The sequence below is a fragment of the Vanacampus margaritifer genome, chromosome 16 (assembly GCF_051991255.1).
Source record: "Vanacampus margaritifer isolate UIUO_Vmar chromosome 16, RoL_Vmar_1.0, whole genome shotgun sequence".
Lineage (NCBI taxonomy): Eukaryota > Metazoa > Chordata > Actinopteri > Syngnathiformes > Syngnathidae > Vanacampus > Vanacampus margaritifer.
In genome coordinates this window covers 1,685,001-1,710,491 of record NC_135447.1, presented here as the reverse complement: position 1 = coordinate 1,710,491, position 25,491 = coordinate 1,685,001, and the positions used below count along the sequence as shown (strand labels likewise).

General features: G+C 39.5%; 1 protein-coding gene across 11 annotated transcripts in view; it reads right to left on the bottom strand.

Moving 5' to 3' along the window:
- ncam1a (neural cell adhesion molecule 1a) overlaps window positions 1–25,491 on the bottom strand; it is a 252,964-nt gene that overhangs the window by 215,394 nt on the left and 12,079 nt on the right. For 2 of the 11 annotated variants that reach the window (XM_077546421.1, XM_077546423.1), the window contains exon 1: window positions 4,631–4,882. In XM_077546421.1, the coding sequence (XP_077402547.1) occupies window positions 4,631–4,682 (52 nt within the window). In that variant the 5' untranslated portion in view covers window positions 4,683–4,882. Of the gene's footprint in view, window positions 1–4,630; window positions 4,903–9,202; window positions 9,367–11,395; window positions 11,633–25,491 lie in introns of those variants that run through there. The other 9 variants (XM_077546414.1, XM_077546413.1, XM_077546415.1 and 6 more) reach the window with 9 other exon arrangements.

Below are 25,491 nucleotides of genomic sequence, written 5' to 3'. Positions count from 1 at the left end.
CAACAACAAAACTAAATAAAACATCCGCTACATTATACAAACAATAACCAAAAACCAAACTGAACATCCCACTAGCTTAAAATAAACATAGAAACAACAACAAAAACAACTAAATAGACTATCCGGCTAGCTTAATGCTAACAGATATATAACGTACTAAATAGAAAATCCCACTCGTTTAATGCAAAGATTTAAACAATAAAAACAAAATTAAATAAAAATTGACCATCCCAGAAGCTTAATGCTAACAAATAAACAACAAAAAAGTCAATAGAACATCCCGCTAGATTCATGCTAACATACAAATAACCAAATAGAACATCTCACTAGCGTAATGCTAACATGTAAACAACAACAAGCACAACTAAATCAAACATCCTGCTAGCTTTATGCAAACATATAATGGAAAAATCCATTGATCTTTCATGGATGTTGGGAGGATGATTGAGCGGTCGTTATCTATCTGCCCTCCCAAAACCCGTCCGTGTTCATCGTGTCACTTTTACACACAAATGCTGCAGTGACAACGTTCCACAGGCTCACATTTATTTTGAGCGCAACCTTATAATTTTCCTCTTGTTTGGCTGCTTTTTCCCCCCCTCCCGGCTCCCCTTCGTTCAGAAATAGTCCATATTATTTTCACAGTGGCTTTGAACGCGCACAACCGCACGGCCGTTAGCCACATATGGTTGCCATTTAGCAGTCGCGCATGTTCCCTCGCAACTTTCACTGTATCCTCGTCGGTCGGGCGGGCGGGCGGGTGGAAACGACCAAGCAGCATCGCAAACATGAAGCGATATTTGACCACCTGTGCCTTCTCAAGACTCCTTCGCCGCCTCAGCATCTATAAAAATCGGCATTGCTTCACAAAAGCCTTAAACTAAACAGATTCATGAAAGTCCCGCCGTGCATAAACAGTTTTTCATTCATCAACGCAAGCAGATTCTTCACAGCGATGCAGGGACAAGAAGGAAATCACATTTTGCCCGAGGGGGGCGGCGGCGGCGGGGCGGCGCTTGCTGTTAATTTGATGTTTATTTAGCGGAGATCTCTCACGTGTGGACCCTGTTGGGCCAACACATCAATCTCACTGAAGCAAATTAATGCAATGTGATTTTGCCACACGTGCAACAATATCGGTGTTAACGCAACCCAAGCGGATTTGTGACAGAAATTTGTTAAACATGAGGGGGGCTAACATAGCACCCTGCTGGACGCCGTGTGAATATATAAATGTGAATTTTCTTGATTTAACTTGCTCCTTCAGGACAATTGAGGACAAGTTGCTATCCGTGTCATCAGTTGGGGAGAAGAAGAAAAAAAACAGAACGGGAATCAACTCCATTTCAAACCAGTCTGAAATCATCCAAGACCACCGACATGACAAATCGAATCCTCATAATTTAATCGCAACAATACCGCAAGCCAGAGAGAGAGTCAGGCACGACGCAAGACCACACTTTCGATTTTGTTGACTCGCTGAAGCGAAACTACTGCATGGCTTTGATTTGCTCTGAAAAACTAATTGTGGCTAACCGTCAAGGCAGCTAATACGACGGCAAGCTAACGCACCGTCATGTTGGTGATACTAACTCGTCATACAAGATGACATCCCAAATCAGGATCCTGTCAGCAAAACAAAGAACAGTCTCAACTCCAGACACTTAAAAGACCACAATCTAGCTTTTTTTTTAGGTTGAATATATAATTTAATTTCTGGAGTCTCATCTCAGCATCTTCACCGGCCTCAAAATTTAATTACTAGTGAACCGAAAGAGGAAATCAATGAAGCCAATTAAATTGCTCAGCCTTCTAATAAGTAATACCGCCATTACCCTTTTAATACACCCCGGCCTATCAAACAACGCGATCAATTTCTTTGACTTTCTTCGCATGGCGCAACAGAGAGCCGCCACCTCACTGATGTTTCATTATCTTCCGCTCGCTTCTTTTCACTGTTTTCCTTGATGAGCTTGCGCGCAACTGCAGCCACTTTCTTCATATAGCGCTGAAAAATTCAGTTTCGTTGACGGAACACATTAGCCGCGCTAGTTGACTCGCTACTAAATAGAAGCATAAGATTGCAGAGGAAATGAAATGGGGGGGGGGGGGGGAGGAGGCTGAAATGGTAAGCGATGCCTTGTGACAGTAAGACTCCAAAATAATTGATTGCACTTTTTTCAAGTGTCAAATCTCACTCAGACTTGACAAGTTTGTTTGGTGTGCCACAGTAATGTAGACCCTGGTGTAGTGCTGTCATTATCGAATATTTTTACAATCGATTAATCGGATTAATTTTAAATTTTGCATTGAAGTGTATTACTAAAGCATTTTTCATACTTCGTATTTGGATAGTGATTTAAAAAAAGGGGGATTGATGTACTATGTTAATGGTTTGGTCATTGTTTTCCAAAGTAAAAAAAGATGTTTGCAAATGTCTTATTTTTGGTTAAACACAGAAGATAATCGGTCTTCTTTTATCAAGTACTACAGAAATCAGTGAACGATTACTGTCGATGTGATGAAATCAGAGGATTTTAAATAAAAAAAAATGGCTCCAAACAATTACTCAATTATTAAAATAGATGTAGACTAACTTGATAATCAATTACTTGTCGATTAATCGATTCATTTTGAGAGCTCTACCCTGGTGCACACCACACAGACCACGTGACAACATTTCACGTGAAGACAAAAGGTTGCCGTTCAGATCGACCCACTCGGTCAAATCGCAAGATTGCAAATTGATTGATTAGTCCAGTTTATTTGTCAAAACAATCTTCGGGCCGTCTAACGCCACCTGTTCAAAGAGTTTTGATCTGATTGCATGCCGAAAGCATGTAAATGTTTTTAATCACAATTAATCACATGACTTCAATAGTCAACTCACAATTAATCACAAATTTGATATCTCTTCTAAATGTCCAATAAAATATTTGTGGGGGGAAATGTTACAGCTAATAGAAATATAGCTGCATCCTTTAGTCATAATTTCATAATCATTCATAAAATGGAGTTCAAATTAACTCATTTGCTCCCAAAAACATATAAATACGTTGTATTTTAAATGTTTTAAGTGTCCCAAAGACGTATTTACACATTTGTTTGCTTGTTTTTATGCCAGAGCATACAGAAAGCTTTGATGCAGCCGCTCAACTGCAAACAACAGTTGAAGAAATTGTAGTTATTACACAAACGGCCAGCAGGTGGAAGCAGAGCAAAGGAGATCAACCAGAGCAATGTTGAAAAAAATCTCAATTACGCACAATTCTAAATAGATTCATGAATAATGATGAAACTCAGCTATATTCTAATGATAATTGTTGCAAAACGGAAACCGATAGAAATGTACTTTTTTTTCCCCGATCAAAGAAGAGACTCATTTTTGGGGGGTAGGTTCCATGTTTTGATAGCAATAGAACACAATATTCTGTAGGCCTTGCAAAATCAGTCAAAATCCAGCAAAACGGATGTGAGCAAAGGGGGTTGCTTCAGTGAAATGGCTGCGTGTAAATGAGTTAAAAAGATGGACTGCACTGTAAAAAAAAAAGAAAAGATATTGATTTGTGTTGAGGTCATTTTCTGCCACTAGATGGCATAATTGCATTTGTAAGACGCAATTAACGCATTCATTTTGACCCCCCTCGTCCTAACGCATTTGCGAGTATGTTCTGTTCAAACATACTATGTACCACACTAAAAATACCTTCTTCCTCGGAGTTTTGGGTGTCAAACGTAGACTAATACTGTCAGAAAATGAGAGGCCTCGTCGCCCAAGAATTCATCTGACACCGCGGTGCTGCATGGTCAACCTGCTGCTTGCAGCTTCTGACAGCACACACGGGCTAAATATAACAGTTGGCGCATGAAGAGAAACAGAACCGACAATGCCTAACTTTGCTCTTTGTAAAGCGGGCGGGCGTCTCGTAAATCAACTATTCTTCCTTTCTCCAAAGGCCCCTGGGAGCCCTCCAAACTTCACTTGGGGTCGCCTATAGAACTGGAGAGCAGATGCGAGGAGGAGGCGGAGGAGGTTTGAGGTGGTTATTGGGGTTGGGGTTGGGGGGGGGGGGTTAGAAAAAGGCTCCCATAACCACAGGAGCCTCTGGATTGGAAGCTATTGTATACACGCGACGACTATTCAGCAGACTCCAACCGGATTAAACACCGTCTGGACTCTCGCATAGAAACTGTTCTTCAACATCCACGTCGGTAAACATAACCACAGAGAATGTCCACCTCAATAATGTAAAATAATCCATAAACCACTCAAATGCAAAAACAACCCTCACTCACATTGAAAGTGAAAAAACAAACTTCTGAACATGTGCACCACACATTTGACACACCAGGGTGGAGGGAAAACATGTGGACCACATAATGAGGAGTGGCGATGCGCATGCAGCATCAACCTATTTTAAAAGAAGCTTCAATTTATCCACAAAAGCAAATTTGAGCCTGACAAACGGATTCCAAGCCGCCACGTTTCATTTCAACCCTGTGCTGGTTGGCAACTTTGGAGACCCGAGCGCGGTGCGCCTCCGCGGGAGGATGCTGCACCAGCAAGCGCCTCCTTTCAAAAAAAAAAAAAAGAAGGGGAAAAAAAACACCCCAAAAATAAACAACTCACCTGCGCAGGCGATGTAGAAGAAACCCCACAGGATGTTCCTTATTTGAAGCATGTTGAAGAACGACTCAGTGATATTCTCCTGGTTTATATATAAAAAAAAAAAGCTAGTAAACAACAAGAGCCAGTGGGCGCCTTTCGTTCGGTGCTCCTTGTCGCTGCCCGTGTGCAAGCAACAATGAGTGACAAGCAGCAGCAGCAGCAGCAGCAGCAGCAGCAGCAGCAGCCGGAGCACTCACGCACACCGGCACGCGCACGCGCTCAATTGATACCAGTGCGATTACTCCGCCCGGTGGCCCCTCGCTTGCACGGCACGCAAGGCAACGCATTGGAGGGAGCGAGGATGGAGGGAGAGGAGAGGGAAGGGGAGCGGAGGAGAGGGGAGCGGGGGAGGCGCGTGACAAAGTAGTGCGCGGAGCAGGCGGAGGAGACAGCAGATGGTCCGCTAATTCGGATTATTGAGCTCGCGCAAACTGCCCCGCTTGCGGGTTTTTGGAGCCACACAGGAGAAATGTTCAAAATGAAAAGTTGCAATTGGATAAGGAGGGAGAATAGATTCATATCTATTTTTGGAAGTTTTCATACTAAGAAATAAATGAGTCGTCTCAATTTTTTTATGGCAGCGTCAGTTTAAGAGTGACGGGTAGAATATCAGGAAGATTTGGGGGTGGGGGGGGGGTTGATAAATGAAATAAAAAATAATAATTTGAATTTTAATGAGGGAAATAAGTATTTGACCCCCTACCAACTAGAAACAATGTTGGCTCCCACAGACCATTGACATACTGATTTCATAATCATTCATAAAATAGAGTTCAAATTAACTCATTTGCTCCCAAAAACATATAAATACGTTGTATTTTAAATGTTTTAAGTGTCCCAAAGACGTATTTACACATTTGTTTGCTTGTTTTGATGCCAGAGCATACAGAAAGCTTTGATGCATCCTCTCAACCGCAAAGAACAGTTGAAGAAATTGTAGTTATTACACAAACGGCCAGCAGGTGTCAGCAGAGCAAAGGAGAGCAACCAGAGCAATGTTGAAAAAAAATCTCAATTACTCACAACTCACACTATTTTCGAAAGTTTTCATACTAAGAAATAAATGAGTCGTCTCAAATTTTTATGGCAGCGTCAGTTTAAGAGTGACGGGTAGAATATCAGGGAGATTTTGGGAAAAAAATATACATGAAATAAAAAATAATAATTTGAATTTTAATGAGGGAAATAAGTATTTGACCCCCTACCAACTAGAAGCAATGTTGGCTCCCACAGACATACTGATTTCATAATCATTCATAAAATTATTCATAAATTAACTCATTTGCTCCCAAAAACATATAAATACGTTGTATTTTAAATGTTTTAAGTGTCCCAAAGACGTATTTACACATTTGTTTGCTTGTTTTTATGCCAGAGCATACAGAAAGCTTTGATGCATCCGCTCAACTGCAAACAACAGTTGAAGAAATTGTAGTTATTACACAAACGGCCAGCAGGTGTCAGCAGAGCAAAGGAGAGCAACCAGAGCAATGTTGAAAAAAAATCTCAATTACTCACAACTCACACTATTTTCGAAAGTTTTCATACTAAGAAATAAATGAGTCGTCTCAAATTTTTATGGCAGCGTCAGTTTAAGAGTGACGGGTAGAACATCAGGAAGATTTTGGGAAAAAATATACATGAAATAAAAAATAATAATTTGAATTTTAATGAGGGAAATAAGTATTTGACCCCCTACCAACTAGAAGCAATGTTGGCTCCCACAGACCATTGACATGCTCCAAATCTCAGTTATTACCTGCATGAGAAACACCTTTTCCCAATGTTAAGTTGGGGTGGTGGTTGCGGACCCAAGTGCAGGGAAACAGGGTGAGGGGGCCGAGGCGCACTCAAAGAGGGATTTAAATGAAGAAGAACAAGGAGGTAAACAAGGTTCTGGCTGACAAAGACATCCAAAAAAAGGTAAGAAAGGCAAAACGTGGAGGAACAACGCGGCAACATGACGGGAAGAAACAATAATGGATTGACGCAGACGCAGGGGAGACGAGAGACTAAGGCCCCGTCCAGACGGAAGCAAAGCCGGCTTCGTTCCTCAAACAAATCTCGTACACACAGAAGCATTTCAAGACTTGCATGTGCCCAAAAGAAGACGCCGAGGACGTTTAACGGCTGTCGTGTATATGCCAAGCCTGGAGCGGCGCTGTAGCGCAGCCACGGGGAGTTAACGGAAAGCGTAGAAGAAGAATCGATCTACAGAACAAACACGGCTTTTTGCATGTATCGGAACAACATGAAAAAGACGAACACGGGAGAAGTGACAATGGCGGGTGGTTCAAGCACAACGCCGCTTGTTGAACGTGGGAATGAAGAAGCAAAATATTTTGCTGCAAAAGCATAAGCAAGCTAAGGAGGCTGTGCAAAACGACTACGACGCGGCTATCCGCCATTGTTGTTGACAGACCATTACGTCATCACTGGAGGAGTATCCTGCATATGGCGTCCAATCGAAAGCGTTTTGAAAAACTTTCCACTCCGGAAGCCGGTTTCAAAAGTGATCGGTTTCAAACTCCGAAACCGCTCACGAACGGCCTCAATGGTAAGAAACTTGTGAGGATACATTGAAAGTGGCACTAATTGACACAACGAGACACACCTGGGCAAGACACAAGTGGCAGAGGGTGCTGATTGGCAAACACAGGTGGACTTGACAAGACGAGGGAGGCACACAAGGACAACATAACAAAACACAGATCATGACTGAAACTAAAGTAACATAAACTCAAACAAAGCCCAAAACATGACAGAAAAAAAAACTAAACTAACCCCAACCCAACTGCAATTATTCAGAAGTGGAAGTCGTACCACATGACCGTCAAACGAGGGCTCCATGCAAGATATTACCTCGTGGGGTCTCAATGATCACGTGAAAGGTTAGAGATCAGCGTAGAACTGCACGGTAGGAGCCGGTTAATGATACGAAACTTTGCCAATAAACATATTCATGATTTCGAGCGAAACTGGGAGAAGATGCCGTGGTCAGAATCAGATGAGACCAAAATCAAGCTCTTTATCCTTAACTCAGCTTGACGTGTTTGGAGGAAGGGGAAATGCTGAATACGACCCCAAGAGCATCCATCCCCACCGTCACGCATGGCAATGGAAGCATTATGCTCGGCGGTGTTTCTCTGCACAGGACGACACTTTTGGAGATGATATGCAGAAAAAAAAGTGGACTCAAATTACTCCTGATGTGTCTGCCAACCTCGGAAGCAACTACAAGAAACATTTGACTGCTCAAATAAAATGCTCAATGTTTTAAATTTTTTATTCCATGTCATTTTTTAGATTTTTTTTCTCCTGATATTCTTTCTATCACTATTAAAATAAAGCTGCCATAAAAATCTCTCTCACTCTATCAAACGTTCAAAATCAGCAGTGGATCGATCAAATATTTATTTCATCCAATGTATACATCTTAAATAAATAAACAACTCATATTTCAAGGTGCTTTGAAATGCAGAAAAAAAAGTTGCCCAATAATCTTAGGATAATGATAGATTTTTTCATTAAAAAAAAAAAAGTAAATGAAATAATAATAATAATGAAAACAGCACTCAATAAAATTGCAATTAAAAATAATGACATAATTAAATATAATGTTTTTGATGGGACATTTTGCTGGTCCTGGTGTACAGTTTGGCCACCAATACATCGACACGGTTGTTAGCGTTAAGCTAAATTTACTTTACTTACTCCCCCCCCACCCGAAAAAGTCACAAGCCTTTGAGAAAGTAGAAATTTCATATGGAAGAAAAAAATCTATTTTTACAAGGTTTTTTTAATGTAAGATTAGGGTTTTTATTTATTTCTTTTTTTGTAAACCCCTAAAAATTCTTCCCAAAAAAAGCTGCCAAACCTCTAATATACATTATTCATGAAAAAAAAAAAAAAAAACGCAGAAATAAATTTTTTAAAAACATATTGGGGGGAAAAATCCACAAATAAGTGTCAATCAAGAGGCCACTCCAAGTGTGGTCTTGGGACAGATTTTTTTTCTTATGACAATTGCTAAAATTGCTCATCTTTTCTATTTTTTTTGGGGGGGGGTGGGGGGTGACTGAGTGGGGTTCATGTTCAGGAGCCTTCAAATGCATCAATTTCCTCAAGATACACGCACTTGGCAATTACCTGCTTCCGATTGGAGCTCATTTGGGCAAATTCTCAATTCATGTTCAAATTCGACCAGAGGTCCTTGAGATTTTTTCATATATCCTATTATGAAAGACTTGTCAATTTCCATAACCCAATTTTGTATCTGTTGCTGAAAGCTAGCGTAGGAGGCTAATTTTGTTTTTTTAGGATTCAACATATTTTGGCAACCAAATGAATAAAAGTTGTATTAATTGCCCAACACATATTCCTTTATTCCCCAAGGCCACTTTGAAGTACTTAGGCACTAAAATTGTTGGACTAAAAGCTTTTATTTCATATGTGTTGGAGCTTTTATTTCAGTTAGCTAGTGTCAAGTGTGTGCTTGTTAGCTTTGGAAAACAACTGGAACGTTTTACTTACCACAAATGCAGTGTTATGGCTTTTTTGTTTCTTCAACGCGTTAGGAATGCTTAGATGTGTGGCTTAATGAGCTGAATGGCCACCGGAAGTGTCTTGAAAACGTGTCAGGCAGTTGTTTCTTTTCAGGCTTTTCCCTCACGCGAAGTGAAGAGCATTGGCGTCCTCTACAGGCAGAACGGAGACAACGCAGCGTTTTAAGGCTTTGCATTTCATTTCAAGCCTTTAAAATAAAAATACATAATACATACATACAATATCCGGGTTTTTTTTTGTTCTTTAAAATGGTGTTAAAATATACTGACATATACATTTATTCTAATTAAATTTTAGTTTTTATATATTTACATACATAAGCAGCCTGTTCTTTTCACACTTCCCATTAGATCTTGATACATAAGCATAAATCATAAATACATAAAAGTGTTGTTATATTGTTTGTCTAATGTATTGCCCACCATTTGCAAACAAATGTGAAATACGGGATTGTAATAATATACATTACATTTAAATTATCATTTTCTTTTCTTTTGTGCAAATTACACCACGTCAACGGTCTTTTGCCCTCTGTGTTGTTCTGCATCATACCGCTAGATGGCAATACAGGACATGGTTTCCATCTGTGGTTGAGTCTAGGGCTTGTTTACTCCTTATATTTGGATAGGTAACAATAACAAGAAACAGACTGGACAAGTCACAAAAACAAGGGATTCTGGCACATTTACACCACAAATAGATATACATATAATACTCTCCTTTTTTTTTGTTATGTAAAAAAATAATCCATTGAGGTAGGCTTAACTGCAGGGCTAAGTGTTGACCATTTGGAGGAGCTGTGGTACAGCTGCAGCTCATTAGCTAAATCTACCTGCTATTTTTCTTTCATGGACACATACAGCATGACACCGTTAATCAGATGAGAATGTTATGTTTGTAATTATGTTTTTTTTTTTTAAATTCTTATTCTTATTAATAATATTATTATTATTATTATTATCACCGTTGCCTTTCTCTACTGATTGGCCGTGAGAACTCCTGCAGTAGATTGTACTGGATTAATTGAATCAAAATTTTCTGTTCATGTCTTTTTTTGTCAGGCAGACTTCATGAAGTTCAATCATCAGCACCAATTAACTACTAGGTTAGACGACTAAGGAAATTATTGCAACAACAGCACAATATAGATTATGAATATTTACACAATTTAAGTTTTAAAATAAAAACATCAGAAAGATTTGATGCTAACTCACAATGGAAAGCCCCATTGACTCGCAAACGCTAATTAGCGAGCGACTCGCGGCACTTTTATCACTCAAAAGAACGGCGACTCATACAAAAAACGCTTCAAGAATGTATAGAGAAGCATCGAAACAATACACACTGGCATATGCTCTGTCTACGCTGCAAAACAAGAACTTTTAGTGGCATAACTTGATCGTGACTTTTTTTTCTTCTACTCTCTAATGTGGCTCCAACTTAACAGTCTATCAGACTGCGCTGGACCACACTGCCCCTATGTGGCCAAATCATGTACATGCACACCCCTAATAAAGTATATCTCCGAGTGCTACTCAAAAGATTTGTCTGCATCATTTAGTCAGAACAATGAACTGAAAGCAAAGCCCATCAGCGACTAACAACATTAAGATAACATACTCGGAGTGATCGATGCAAACAGTGAAGTTTGTTCTTTGAGAGGCTGTTCTCCATACAGGAAACCTCGCATAAAAGCCTCGTGTAAAAACCAAGTCGAAGTTGTCAGTAACAGTGGCAATGCCTAAAATGGCTGCCTTCTGAGAGGCCAATTGTGAGTCCTTCTTATGTGCGTTTGTGGATGGAAAAAAACAAAAGCGCCACAAGCAATTGGCTAAATGCAATTTGTCATTGAATTCACAGGCTTTCGATTGAACAGTCAGTAAACATTCCAAGCATTTGCTAATGCCTCTCTGCGGTTCACCAGAAGGCGTGAATATTAGTCTTCTTCTTCCTTTTTTGTCACTCTGTAGGCGTTCTATCAGAGAAATCCACTGCACACTCAGTGACTTCCTCTCTATTCAGGCCACCAGGCTGGGAGATCAGGGGCTTGAGACTCTTGCCTCCCATCCTGCTCCCCAGAGGTTAATTACGTTCACTTTGCCAGGCGTGACTTGAGAAAAAAAAAAAAAAAGCGAAGGGAAAAAGAGAAAGAAAACCCACACGGGCCGCTGTCGCTAACAGCTAGCCGCCTCCAAGGAAGTCTCGCTTCACATGTGGACGTGTCGCCAACCTGCCTGGCGGACGGCTAATTAAAACGACACAACCCTGGATGTACGGCGGCTTGTCGACGTTGCCGCGCGGCGCTTCGGCGACTCGTGCTCCAGCCTCCTCGCTTTGTCTCCTCGGAGGTGAATGGAAGTGGGTTCTCCTCTTCTGCTGAAGGAGGTTGTCTGAGGTCTTCATACATATTCAGTAAGCATACAAACAGCAGAAGAAGACATAGTGGGCAAATTAGAACACACAGTGCATGCGTTTATTTGGTAAGATGCTTCACTATAATGAGGTCAAACGATCAACAGTAAATCCGATGTGGTAGCAGGGTGTCAAGAAGGAGCAAAAAGCCACAATTTGAGATTTATGGAATAAAAACAACCACTATTTTTTCACAAATTAACGTTAATATATAAAACCCATCCTCAGCTATTCACCGGAAAAACATGAAGAATAAAAATTCAATTTTAGTCTTTATATATTTACATACATAAGCGGCCTGTTCTTTTCACACTTCCCATTAGATCTTGATACATAAGCATAAATCATAAATACATACAAGTAAAGAAAAGCTTTCTAGAACAGCTGAAATTTTGAAAGATGAGTGTATGTGAGTGATTAATCCTGAACACAGCCACAAGAACAGCCCAGTAAAATAATAAGAGGGTGTGCCGATTTTTGCAACATTGTCAGTTGTTTAACTCATTCACTGCCATAAATTAATTTTTTATTTTTTTTTTAATTAGAGCGACAGGCAATTAAATTTTTTAATTGTAATTAATTGCATGACTTCACTAGTTAACTCACGATTAATCGCAAATTTTATATCTGTTCTAAAGTTACAATGAAGAAAAAATCTAGGTTTTCATACTCATGTTAAAAGTGGAAAAAAAATGTTAAACTAATAGAAATTAGTTCAAATGAATTTTCGACATTTATAGCGAATGAATTTTTTTTTAAAAATTATTAAAAATTTGGGGCGTCAGGTGATTAAAATTTTAATCGTAATTAATCGCATGACTTCACTAGTTAACTCACGATTAATCGCAAATTTTATATCTGTTCTAAAGTTACAATGAAGAAAAATTCTAGGTTTTCATACTCATGTTAACAAAAGTGGAAAAAAATGTTAAACTAATAGAAATTAGTTCAAATGAATTTTCGACATTTATAGTGAATGAATTTTTTTTTTTAAAAAAAGAAAAAATTATTAAAAATTTGGGCCGTCAGGTGATTAAAATTTTAATCGTAATTAATCGCATGACTTCACTAGTTAACTCACGATTAATCGCAAATTTTATATCTGTTCTAAAGTTACAATGAAGAAAAATTCTAGGTTTTCATACTCATGTTAACAAAAGTGGAAAAAAATGTTAAACTAATAGAAATTAGTTCAAATGAATTTTCGACATTTATAGTGAATGAATTTTTTTTTTAAAAAAAAGAAAAAATTATTAAAAATTTGGGCCGTCAGGTGATTAAAATTTTAATCGTAATTAATCGCATGACTTCACTAGTTAACTCACGATTAATCGCAAATTTTATATCTGTTCTAAAGTTACAATGAAGAAAAATTCTAGGTTTTCATACTCATGTTAACAAAAGTGGAAAAAAATGTTAAACTAATAGAAATTAGTTCAAATGAATTTTCGACATTTATAGTGAATGAATTTTTTTTTTTAAAAAAAGAAAAAATTAAAAATTTGGGCCGTCAGGTGATTAAAATTTTAATCGTAATTAATCGCATGACTTCACTAGTTAACTCACGATTAATCGCAAATTTTATATCTGTTCTAAAGTTACAATGAAGAAAAATTCTAGGTTTTCATACTCATGTTAACAAAAGTGGGGGAAAAAAAAGTTAAACTAATAGAAATTAGTTAAAATGAATTTTTGACATTTATAGCGAATTAATTTTTTTTAAAAAAATTATTAAAAATTTGGGGCGTCAGGTGATTAAAATTTTAATCGTAATTAATCGCATGACTTTACTAGTTAACTCACGATTAATCACAAATTTAATATCTGTTCTAAATGTTCTATAAATAAAAATCACTCTTGGAAATGGATTATTCTTACACTGCCCGCCACTAGTACATGTTCCACCATTTGGCAATTCTTGTCTTATTGGAACCACAGAGTTGTCTAAAAACAAGTTTTTGTGTGGTGGCAACCGCTAATAAACAGAACAAGCCCTTAGAATCCTCCCATTACCAACTGCACATCATTGTTTGTCTCCATGTCGGCACGCTCCTTCGGTCATAGCGGCTGAGGGTGCTTTATAACAAGATCCCAAGACGCACCCCGTAGCGGTTGATTCTCGACGTATCGTCGAAAATGTGATGGAGCAAGGAAGGATTAGACGACGCGCTCTGTATGCCACGGGACCATGCGTATCAGAGTGTCTTATTTTAAATGATGCCCGCCGTGCTCCTGACTGTCAGATCATAATGTGGTTTTATGTCTTCAGCAGCGGGACTATAAGTTACTCGCCGATGTCTCGTTTCATTTGCTACTCCCCGGCATCCAATAACAGCGCTTTCTCGCACCTGCCCGCCAATAAATCCTTATGACTTGTTAACCGTCTCGCAGGGAGACGCTTTGATGCACAAAGCTCCTCCCGGTTTGATGCATCACGGTCACGGCGAATTTTTATTGGAACAAGGATATTTCTGACGACAGTCATAGTTACATATTCCGCATGGTACGTGCTTACAAGGTTGGACCCTAAAGATAACTTAAAACACTTTCCAGGTGTCTTTTTTTTCTCGTCAAAATACCCCCAAATATTAAGACTAGATAGATTGCCTTCAGATTTGTTTTGTGCCTTCCAAATACTTGACACCAAGAACACACAGGTAAGCTTTTAGATGACTGCCAGACATTTCTATGGCCAAGAACTGATTTAGTGAGGCTTTGGAGGAAATAGCATCATTGTTCTTCCTGGGGGATTGGATCACCACAAATCATCACCGGGTTGAACATGGTGCCGCAAAAATAAATGAAGCTCTTTGCTTCCGTATATCCCCCACCGGTATTTGGAACCAATCCGTGTCCGTGACATTGAGCCATGAGCCGTCATTGGGAGAGTACACGTAGACGCTTGAAAATGATCCACTTAAACTAAATGGACACAAAAAAAAAAAATGGTACCCTTGCATAAAACAAGAAAACCAACAATGTTCATTGAAATAACCTGAAGTTGATGAGACTGGAATTTGCCTACGTACATATTAACATAAAAAAAAAACATTCAATTAATTCACCTGAAACCTGTTAAAAATCCAAGACCCTTCACCTTAACTGCATACTTCAGTCCCGCCAGAGTCGTGAAGTTGAGAGGAAGGACCAAACGAAAGAAAGATGGAACAAAGCGAAATCCAACACCGACCGGACACCACCCGCACTTACAAATCCAGAATCTTTCACCAACCCCAGATGCATCTAAATTCCAACAGATTAGGGAGACATCAAGAGACCAGAGGAAAGACTAAAGGAAGGTAGCTGGGGTAGATGAAGCAGAGAGAGATCCGCAAATGCCAATTTCTATTGATTCAGCGACAAGCCATAATTCTTCAGAATAAGACAAAAAAAGTGCAGCTCTTTGGTAAGCCATCATCATGTTTACAAATGCAAACGGAAACAACACTGGTTCAGTTATGAGGCTGCTTTGCTACATCGGAAAGTCTTGAATCGACGCCAATCTCAAGACGTCCAAGGCATTTTAGAGCGAGTCAATGTGTCCTCCAGGAGGATAATGACCATACCATACCAAAAAAAAAAAAACAATGGCTAAGAACAATATTCAATATTTACAGCTTTCATGAATTTGCTTCGTACTTTCATCGGTTACAAACACAATTCACAAGTTAACAATTGATTTCTCTCAAGAGTTTTATTACAATTTTAAGCCCCCTAAACTTTTAACGACATCTACAATCTACCATAGACAAAAACGGCACCAATGCAAGTCATCTGGGAGTTTTGCCCCAAACCTTTTCAACCCAGGAAGAATAATCCCAGTTTGGGGACCTTTCTGTGTGTGATTGGCATTTTCCTCCCATGTCTCCGTGCTCTCCAGGTACTCCGGTTTCCCGGACAACCAAAGTTTAGAACCTTAATCCGTTCCCTTGGGTAAGCCGCTGACACGAGATCTGGATTCGCTCCCCCGGGCGCTACAAGGTTCACGTCACCGGTACCAGTTGAAACAATCGGAGGCCAAGGTATCGTTGTACATTAATATGGGCTGGCAATTATAACTGGCCACCTGAGGGTAACTGTAACTACGATGTTTGACAGCCTTGGCTGAGAATGAACCTAGCCAACCCTAACTTGCCAACCCCTTGACCGAACCGACGCATGACAACCCTGACCACCAACCTAACAAACCCTAACACTTTACGATCAAGCGCCCCTCGGGGAAGTCAAATCTCTTGACTTTTATGCCACCTTTCTTTTAGCTTTGTAGAAAGCATCTGGTGAGGATAAGCATTTGAGATAATGGATGGATGGACGGACGGATCATCGGGTCAAGCCAAGATGAAAAGGTGCTTCCTTTCAAGTGCAGGAGAGGCCAGAAAATGAATTCCAATCCACTTTTCTGAGCTGACATCATCGTGCGAAGTCTCTAGAGTGAAACTCTCAAGTGTCTTACAGTAGAGTCGGTAAATTTCATTCAGCTTTAAATATTGCTGCCATAAATGATTATGATTTTTTCCCCCTCTCCAAGAACTTCCAGGTCAGCTCACTCAGAAGGGTAAAGAAAGTTCCTAAGCAAAAAAACTGAATTCTAAAAGGCCGCGAATCACTCTTCACAGGCAAATCCAGCAGTTGTAAGGATTCATGGTGAGAACTAACGTTCTAGATGCTTTCCCGACTAACTGCCACGTCTTTATCAAATCATGCCTTATTCTTGTAAGGGGGACGAAAATAGGGATCTCTTCGTCTGTCCTGCCTTCCTTTCCTCAGTCTCTCCTTTGGTCTCTTGAGGTCTCCCCGATTTGCTGGACTTTAGATGTCTCTGGGGTTGGTGAAGGACTCTGGTTGGTGGCCTGGTGGGTGGTCGGTGCTGCATTTCACTTTCCTTTGGTCCTTCCTCGGGTCTCCTGACGGCCTCATGACTCTGGCTGGAAGTGTTCGGTTTAGGTGAACGGTATGGGATTTTTTTGAATAGGTTTTAGGTGAACTAATGAATACACACACACTCGCTCGCACGCACGCACATACAAAAAAAATAAAATAGGGATCTCTCGCCTAACAGGGTGGTACTGTCGGCAGCAGACAATGACGCAACACCAAGCTCAGGACCTCGCATCAGCGAGCGAACGACTCCTCTCACTCCTTGGGCCGCGCTGAATATACTTAATCCCCTTCAACCTTCCACTCAATCTGTTGACATTTGCGTGTTCCCTTTTGGAATACTTAAGAGCATCAGTGAACAGGGATGTGTCGAGTAGAAAGCGCCTTGGACTAATCCCAATACCCAGGACACACAAAAAGAAAAAGAAGAAGAAAAAAAACAGAAGAAAGAAATTAATTGTGCCTAATTTGCTGCCGCCTAAGCAGAGATTGGATTCCGTTTAATGCTAAACAGACCAGCTCAGGAAATAAACACACTGCTAATTTAAAATGCTCCCCAAAGTGTTCCTCGCTTCTCATTCTCTCTCTCACTGCACTCTCCAGAAGAAACGTACGCAAATGAGAGTGTTTAGATTTCATCCCTGAGTGGAAGATCCCGTGAGAGGATTTCAAGTCAAACTTTTCAACTTAAGTGTGGACGGTGGCCTGAAATTTTTTCAGATGGAACTCAGTGAAGATATTTAGTGAGCAAGAGCCGAGATGTTCAACAGACGGACGGACGACTTTTTTAGTGTCATGTACTTTGGTTTTTCACTCTCTTTCTTTATTAACGGTTAGCTAATGCCCATTTCAGGTAAGTTTATGGTAAATTTCCATGGGAAGTTAAGATGGAGAATTACGGAAATATTACAAATAGGAAACTTTTCATGAGAATTCTGGTATCTGATGGTCGTTTAGTGGAAATGAATCACATCCAAACATCAGTATAAACATTTTTTTTTGTCATAGGAACAACAGGGGTAGGGGTATATTGAAAACTCATTTCTTTCCTTTGGTCCTTCCTCGGGTCTCCTGACGGCCTCACGACTCTGGCTGGAAGTGTTCGGTTTAGGTGAACGGTATGGGATTTTTTAAATAGGTTTTAGGTGAACTAATGAATATACACACACTCGCACGCACACACATACACATACAAAAAAAAGAGCAATGATGATGACATGTCAAATCGGTAAAATTACAGAATGAACAATACTGAGCTCTCCAGGAAAAAAAAAAAAAAAGAAAGAAAAAAAGAAAACTGATTTGAGCAGAAAATCTGTTTTGATAAAAAAAAAGAAGAAGAACATTTATCTTTGTTTTGCTGTCCATCTATCAGTTAGTTCGTTATATTTGGATTGCAACATGCATATTTAACTCTTTGACTGCCAGACGTTTTCAGAAAAGGGATGCCGTGGGTGCCAGCCGATTTAAGCATTTTTGACTGATCTTTCAAGGTCCACAGAAAAGAGTCATCGCTGCCATCTAGGGGCCAAAAATAGGCATTACACTAACTAGATCTGCTTGGTACTTTCAGCACAGCTGGCCAAGGCTTTCCTCCACCCGTTTCCAAAAAAAACTTGGTGAACGTCTTTTAACGTCTTTGGCACTCCTCCCTAGGATTTTACTAAACGTTATTTAACGTTTTTGGCAGTCAAAGAGTTAAATTACAATGGGGGGAAAAAAACATCTTAAAATAAGGTCACTCATTGCTAGCTACTGCCTCATTATTGACAGAGAAATCTTTCTTCACGCCTTTCTGTTTTCCCGATTATCGGGTATAATCATTATGATACTTCAGTCAGTAATACTACACAGTCAGTCCAATTTGAACATGAACAACTCACTAAATTTTTTTTACAGTAGCGGTAATTAGGGTAAGTTAGTCATGCAAAGGCTGTTAAAAGCTCAGCTTGAGTGCTTTAAAACAGAGCCTGAAGTAGAATTTTTTACATGATAACAAGATGGGAATTAAGGGCGTCCCTAGGATGACAGTGACAGGCAATTTTAGAGTATCTCTCATTTAGATGGAAAATTCCATGCGGAGACCAAACGGTGGCAGTCATGTAACACCCTCTGAGCTGTCTGAACGGGCCTAAATGGGTTGTAAAGCTTTGGCAGGCGCTGCATAGAACACTCCAGTTTCATACTGAGCACGGGTCATTACATCACCGCCGTGCTCAGGTGAACAAGTAAGCCTCGCGCTCGATGTACGCAGGATGAAGCAAAGGTGCAAAGATTGCGCTCACGTGTGTATTAACTTGAAGGATTCCTGGCAAAGATCCCTTTTTTTTTCTTTAAAAGCCCCGCCAATTCTCCAAGGGGGGGCTAGGAAATGTGTCCCAAGCTTTTAACAATAAAAAGCAATACCTGACTAGCTTTGTAGCCGTCTGTCTTGCTAATCATTTACACACACAAAAACGCATGTTTGCTCTCCAAACACATCACTGTCGTCCGCATGACAAGAAAAGTCTTCCCACAGGCCAAATCTTTGCTACCTGCCAAGCTCAGACGCGAGATGCAAGAGCATGAAAATTCATTAGCGGCGCTCGCAGTGATTCAGCGTCCTTTTGAAGACTTCAAACTGGATTTATTTATTTTTTTTCCCCATTGCTAAAGTCAGAGGCCTAATACATCATCCAATGTCACCGGCGTGACATTAAGAGCCAATTAGGACATGTTCTGCGTAGCATTTGGTTTGTAACTCTATTGAAATTTGATGGAATCCAACCTGGGACACTTTAAAGCTGCTGATCGCAGGAAATTGAATTTCGAATCACTACTGCCACCTGTGGCCGAATAACGAAACTGCACGCTCACTTCTTCACGTGCACAACGCGCACATGAACAGAAAACATTGCAAAAAAAAGGAAAATTAGCTTGATGATAACCTTCCTGCTGAATCATGTTGTCATGGTTTGGGTTAGGTCATGTTTTTTTTTTTCTTTTTGAGTTATGTTACCTTAGTGATCTGTGTTTTGTTGTCCTTGTGTGCCTCCCTAATCTCGTCAAGCCTTCTCATGTCCACCTGTGTTTGCCTGCCCTTCCTCGTGTGTCAACCAATCAGCGCCCTCTGCCTCTTGTGTCTTGCGCAGGTGTGTCTCGTTATGTCAATTAGTGTGTGTCCAAAAGAAGACGCTGAGGATGTTTAACGGTTGTAATGTATATGCCAAGTCTGGAGTGGCGCTATAGTGCAGCCACGGGGGGAGTTCATGGGAAGCGTAGAAGAAGAATCAGCGAAAAAGACGAACCACTGATCCGAATATGTTACTGCCTTTTGAAGTCGCAGCCCGCGAGGTCGCTGTATTACTCCTCCCAAGAAACGTTTCTTGGCATACGATCCTATACATTTATAGTATGGAAATATTTTTTTAATGAAAGAATTAGAACTGTAATTCAACAAAAGATGCCTCCTGCCAAATCTAATATTGTGGTCGAAAGAATTGAGCAATAAAAAAAAAAAAGGGGGTCTACAAAGCAGCACATACGTCCACATGTTAATTATCTTTTCTTTTTTTTTGTACTTCTTAAAAAAAAAAAAGTGACAACCCTCACCCCTAAGAGCCTACGGAGCTGTATATGTCTAATCTATACCTATACGTATCGTTTATACAGTCTGCTTGCGAGATGAGGAGTAAGATGGCCGTGCGGATGCGGCCTTACTCTCTTGTCTCGCCTCCGTCTGCATCGATCCATTGTTGTTTTTCCCGTCATGCTGCTACTGTTTTGTCCTGTCGTCCCCCCCCACACGTCTTGCATCGCTCGTTTTTGATTTTGGCCAGTACCTCGTTTGCCTCCTTGTTTTTGTTGAATTAAAATCCCTTTTTGACTTCACTTCTGCCGCCTCAGCCTACTTCCTCCCATTTGCGTCCTCAATCACACCCCAAACATAACACATGTAGCTACTAGGGGTGTGAATTGCCTACTACCTGGTCATTCGATTAATGTCACGATTCGATTTGATACCGATTAATCGGGAATACGAATCTATAAATTGATTTTTGCAATTTTTTTTTAACTCAAATTTAGAAAATACTCATCAGTAAACTGTAAGATTTGTATAAAAATGCATTTATTTATCTGAAATTTCAGGCTTATAAGTGAGCCACTGCATTTTTCATGTCTGAACAGCACTGAAATCAAATATTAAGGCTTAATGTTAAATTGATATAACATTCTTCCATGCTTAATGTGTGAATCTTAACCCTACGAAAGATATTTTGTTGAATATACATTCGGCCGCATATCAAATCGATTCGAGAATTGCCCGCTGTAATATCGCGATATATTGCCGAATCGATTTTTTCTGACACCCGTAGTAGATCCTAGCTCTTTTTTTTTTTTTTTGTCTTCGATGGTTAAAACCGTATTTTCCATGTGTATTGAGAGCTACAACTTCTGAGCAAAATTAGTACCATTGCATAAAATGTGTGTGAGAAAACCAAAACGTTTTTGTGCTTTTTGCTGGTAACCAATCTCGACATGTGAAGCAACGGCCCGCGACATGCAAGCCGCTTGCATTACGGGTAAAGGAAACACAGTGCCAGAGCACATAAGCGCAATGCGTTGCAACATGAGCGGCGAGGCGAAACGTGTGGAAAAAAAGGTGTCGTCCGTTGAACCGCAGCGACCTATCAGGGAAGCTTGTCATCACAAACAAAAGTATTCAACACCTGACCTGACCCACTCTGGACAAATGCGTGCTGGCGTTGAGAAATGTTTGATCATGACGATGATCTGACTCAATATTTGATACCTATGGCCAAATTCCATATTTTTTGTTTTTCTATTGTAGCGTATTTCAAGAACAAACCAACTTGGAGCGCACACGCTTTTACACATACCACCATTGCTTCAAAGAACCGAAGATCCAAACTTTTTGCTATTTTTTTGTGTTGAATAACTTTGGGATGGTGAAGTAAGGCTGTTATGACAGCTAACTCCCGTCTCCAGATCCCACAATTGGTCCCGTGGGAGTAAAACCCTGAAGACCACACGCACACATAGAAACACACTCCTCCGAGCACGATAAGAACTGCTGTTTTGCCGGGAAGCGGCAACGGGCGACTACAGGAGGAATGAAACATGGCTGACATTTTGAATCGCATCTTTTATCGGCCTTGTGGGGAACACGAAATAAGACAACAAGGCGAACGGCCATAATGATCACTCCACAAACACAAACCAAAATGTCACCGCATATTTTTATTTTTTTTATTATAATTTTTTTTTTTTCTGGAGAGCTCAGTATTGTTCATTGGGTAATTTTACCGATTTGACATGTCATCATCGTTGCGCTCTCTTTCATTTTTTTAAAATTTTTTTAAAGATGTCATACTGTTTGAAATTCCGGTATTCTTAGAATTTACAAGCAAAAAAAAAAAAGGGAACATATTAACCGTTTGGTAAACAAAAGACGGCACTTTAAGAATAATGAAAAACCAAATAGCAAGTATCGGTAATACTCTTCTTCCTGTTTACATTCTAACCAAACTGCCAACCCGTCGACTGATTGATCTCGAAAATGCAAACCATTGTTGTTAAAGCCCCGTAGAGCTCTTGTTTCCGAATGCCGTTATCGGGTTCTCATAAAAACAGCAACACGTTACTTTTTTTTTACGGTACAGTGTGTACCCGTCAACCTCCCCACTATTTGAGTTTATTCATAACAACGGGAGATTGCATTAATTACCGCGAACCCACTCGTCCCTTGTCATGCCGTCAACAGGGTGTTAGACGCGCACAAAGAGACGGCGGGAACATAACGATTGCGTTGCGATAATGGCTCAGTGGACGCACGCCGCAGGCTTACAGAAAACAATCTTTACGATGACGGGGGTTGTTATTGCAGTCACAATCAAACTAGCAGGACACCAAAGACATATTTGAATCAAAGACATTATATAATGTATTAATGTATATATCATTTTCATTATCAATTGATGGGTCTAGATAGGTCGTTTGTCGTGGTTTTGGGGTACTTCCTGCTCCAAAAGTTGCGTGGGAAGTCAGTGAGTAAACCAAATCTAATAAAAGTTATGCAAAAGAGAAAAGGACTAGAATAGTAAAATATCAATATATCCTAACCATAACTAGTTCTTGGGATGGGTAGTCTTTGATACAACAGCTCCTTAACATACACATTGACAGTTTACAGTGTAAACAAAAATGGACCATGGACTTTTAAAAAAATATATATTTTAAATGAAACCGACAACATATAATTAGGGGTGTGCCAAAAAAAATCAATTCTCATAAGAATCGCGATTCTCATTTAGTACGATTCAGAATCGATTTTAAATGTCCCCAAAAATCGATTTTATTTAAATCATTTTATACGGTCTTGTCTTTGTCTGTGTGTGCCTTTATTTAGAGCGCTCTTCGTGTTGTACCCGGTTTGGCCACTGGGGGCAGTGTGGTTCCACGCGGTCTAATACACTGTTAAGTTGTAGCCACATTATCGAGTAGAAGGAAAAACCTTGTTAAAACGAACATGGTCAAAATATATCTACATATATATCTACATATATATATATATATATATATATATATATATATATATATATATCTACATATATATATATATATATATATATATATATATATATATATATATATATATATATCTACATATCTACATATATATATATATATATATATATATATCTACATATATATATATATATATATATATATATCTACATATATATATATATATATATATATATATATATATATATATATATACATATATATATATATATATATATATATATACTCTAAAATGTTGGGGGTGTTATAGTTCACTTTCCCAAAATTTGCTAAATACGCGTCTGGTTTTGTGTAACCGAGTAGAAAAACATATTTCATATTTCTTTTTTTAAATGCACCACTTTATTTTTACAATCTACAACATTACCACTATTGTAGCCTTCAGGAATCTAGAATCTGGTCCAATTTACTTGGTCACACTTGGCGGTCTTGGTCTTATCTCATTTGCGGCTTGTCTCGGCCTTGGTTTTGACAACTCCGTCTTGACACCAAAAAAAGACTTGTCTTGTTTGCGGCTTTTCTTGGCTTTGGTTTTGACAACTCCGTCTTGACTCCAAAAAAAGGCGAGACTCACGGTCTTGACTTGTCTTGTTTGCGGCTTTTTCTTGGTCCGGACTCCCAAAAGTCTTGGTCTCGTCTTGTTCCAGGTGGTCTCACAAAGTGTGGTCTTGAGCGCAACACTAATGAGTTGGTTTCTTTCATAACTCACCGTCGGAGCTATTCTTTTTTTATCCGCAGCCGTCAAGACAAAACAAAATTACAAATTCCTTTGTGTGAGGCGACGTGCCAAGAAAGCCCAACAATGGCGCGTCCTCGTAAAATCCAACCTTCGCAGACAAATATTTCCAAATGGAGTTTTAGGGCCACACGGTGTGCTTGTAAAGAGACGTGCGCATATTGAGAATTCATTTTTAATTCCGTGCGTCGGAGTGAGCTGGTCCCGTAAAAAAAAAAATAATAATAATAAAGCGGCCCTCTTTGTTACTGGCAGCACTTTGATATGCATGTAAGCGTTTATATTAGTGGATGTTTCTCATTCAGCAGGCCGGTCATGGATGGGGAAATACTAACGAATGGGTTTTTTGTTCACAGGTTGCGCGATTCCGTTTTCAAACGCACACGTTCGGATTCGCATCAAAGGGTCATGATGGCGGTGCTGTAAAGCTACTGATTGGATTAGATAAATGGAAATAGACCTTTTCATGTGACATTATTGTAGAAGAAGAAATGAGGACATGAAGTCCGTGAAACTGGACTCATTTAAAAGAGTTTTATGGTCAAAGACTCAAAGTATTCTACACTATTTATATTCATTTATTTAACCCTGGAGAACCCACGGGGTCAAATTTGGCTCCTATAAATTCTGCTACTCAAATCACAAAGACCTTTTTTTTTTATTTTTTACAAATTTAACTTCAAAAGTCCAGAGTGCCACTTCTGACCCCTGCACGGGGCCATCTAGTGGATGAATATTGCACTTACATGAGCCAGAGTGGTGGTGACAAGATGGCTAAAATGCAACAAATAAAACCAAAAATTTATATTGTTCAATGTAGCTGTGTATTTGATTATTTTCTTAAATTCTAAATAGTTTACTGACAGTTTTTGTTATTCAGATTTTTCGAAATGATACCCCTAAATCTCAAAGGGTCAAATGTCACCCTAATCCTAAATTAGGGAATAAAGGGTTAAAATTGAAAAAAAAAAAACATATATTTTGGTGTTCAGTGAATTTATAGCAGTCATTTAATGTATAATTCATAATTTCCCAAAGAAGAAAAGGGTTCTTGGGTTCTCCAGGGTTAAGGAAGAAAAAAAAAAAAGAAGGAAGCAAGGATGGTATGAATGGAGGAGGATGAAGAAAAGGAGAGATGGACGTGGGAAGGTAGATATGAAACCAGGATGTATGAAAATAATGAAAGGAAGGTAGAAAAAGCAAAGGAAGGATGGAGGAAAGTATGGAAAGATGGCAGAACGAAGGGGCCACTTTTAGGGTCTTTTTTCCCCCCCTTCTTTTCCCTTTTAGGGTCTCTATCAGATCAACCACACGCAGACTCCTTTGGCTTATTTTATAACACGCCAACTCTGTGAGTAGTTTTCGATCTTTTTCGTATCATCCTAGTGGTTCACTTCTCTTTCAATTCCGATGAGAGGAATGTACTTTATAACGACACTTTTTGACTTCACAGATGGCAGCTTTTAAAGCAGGAAAAAGAGGCGTTAAATATTTATACCTCTCATTTGCTAATATTCATCGGCTCAACATTTCAACGTGCGGTGACACAAAAAGCGCCCGTGTTTGCGTTAAACACACTCAACGGCGCTCGTTACGCCAAACGATTGGCCTTTAATTTATACGAGCGGTCCAATCGACGCGC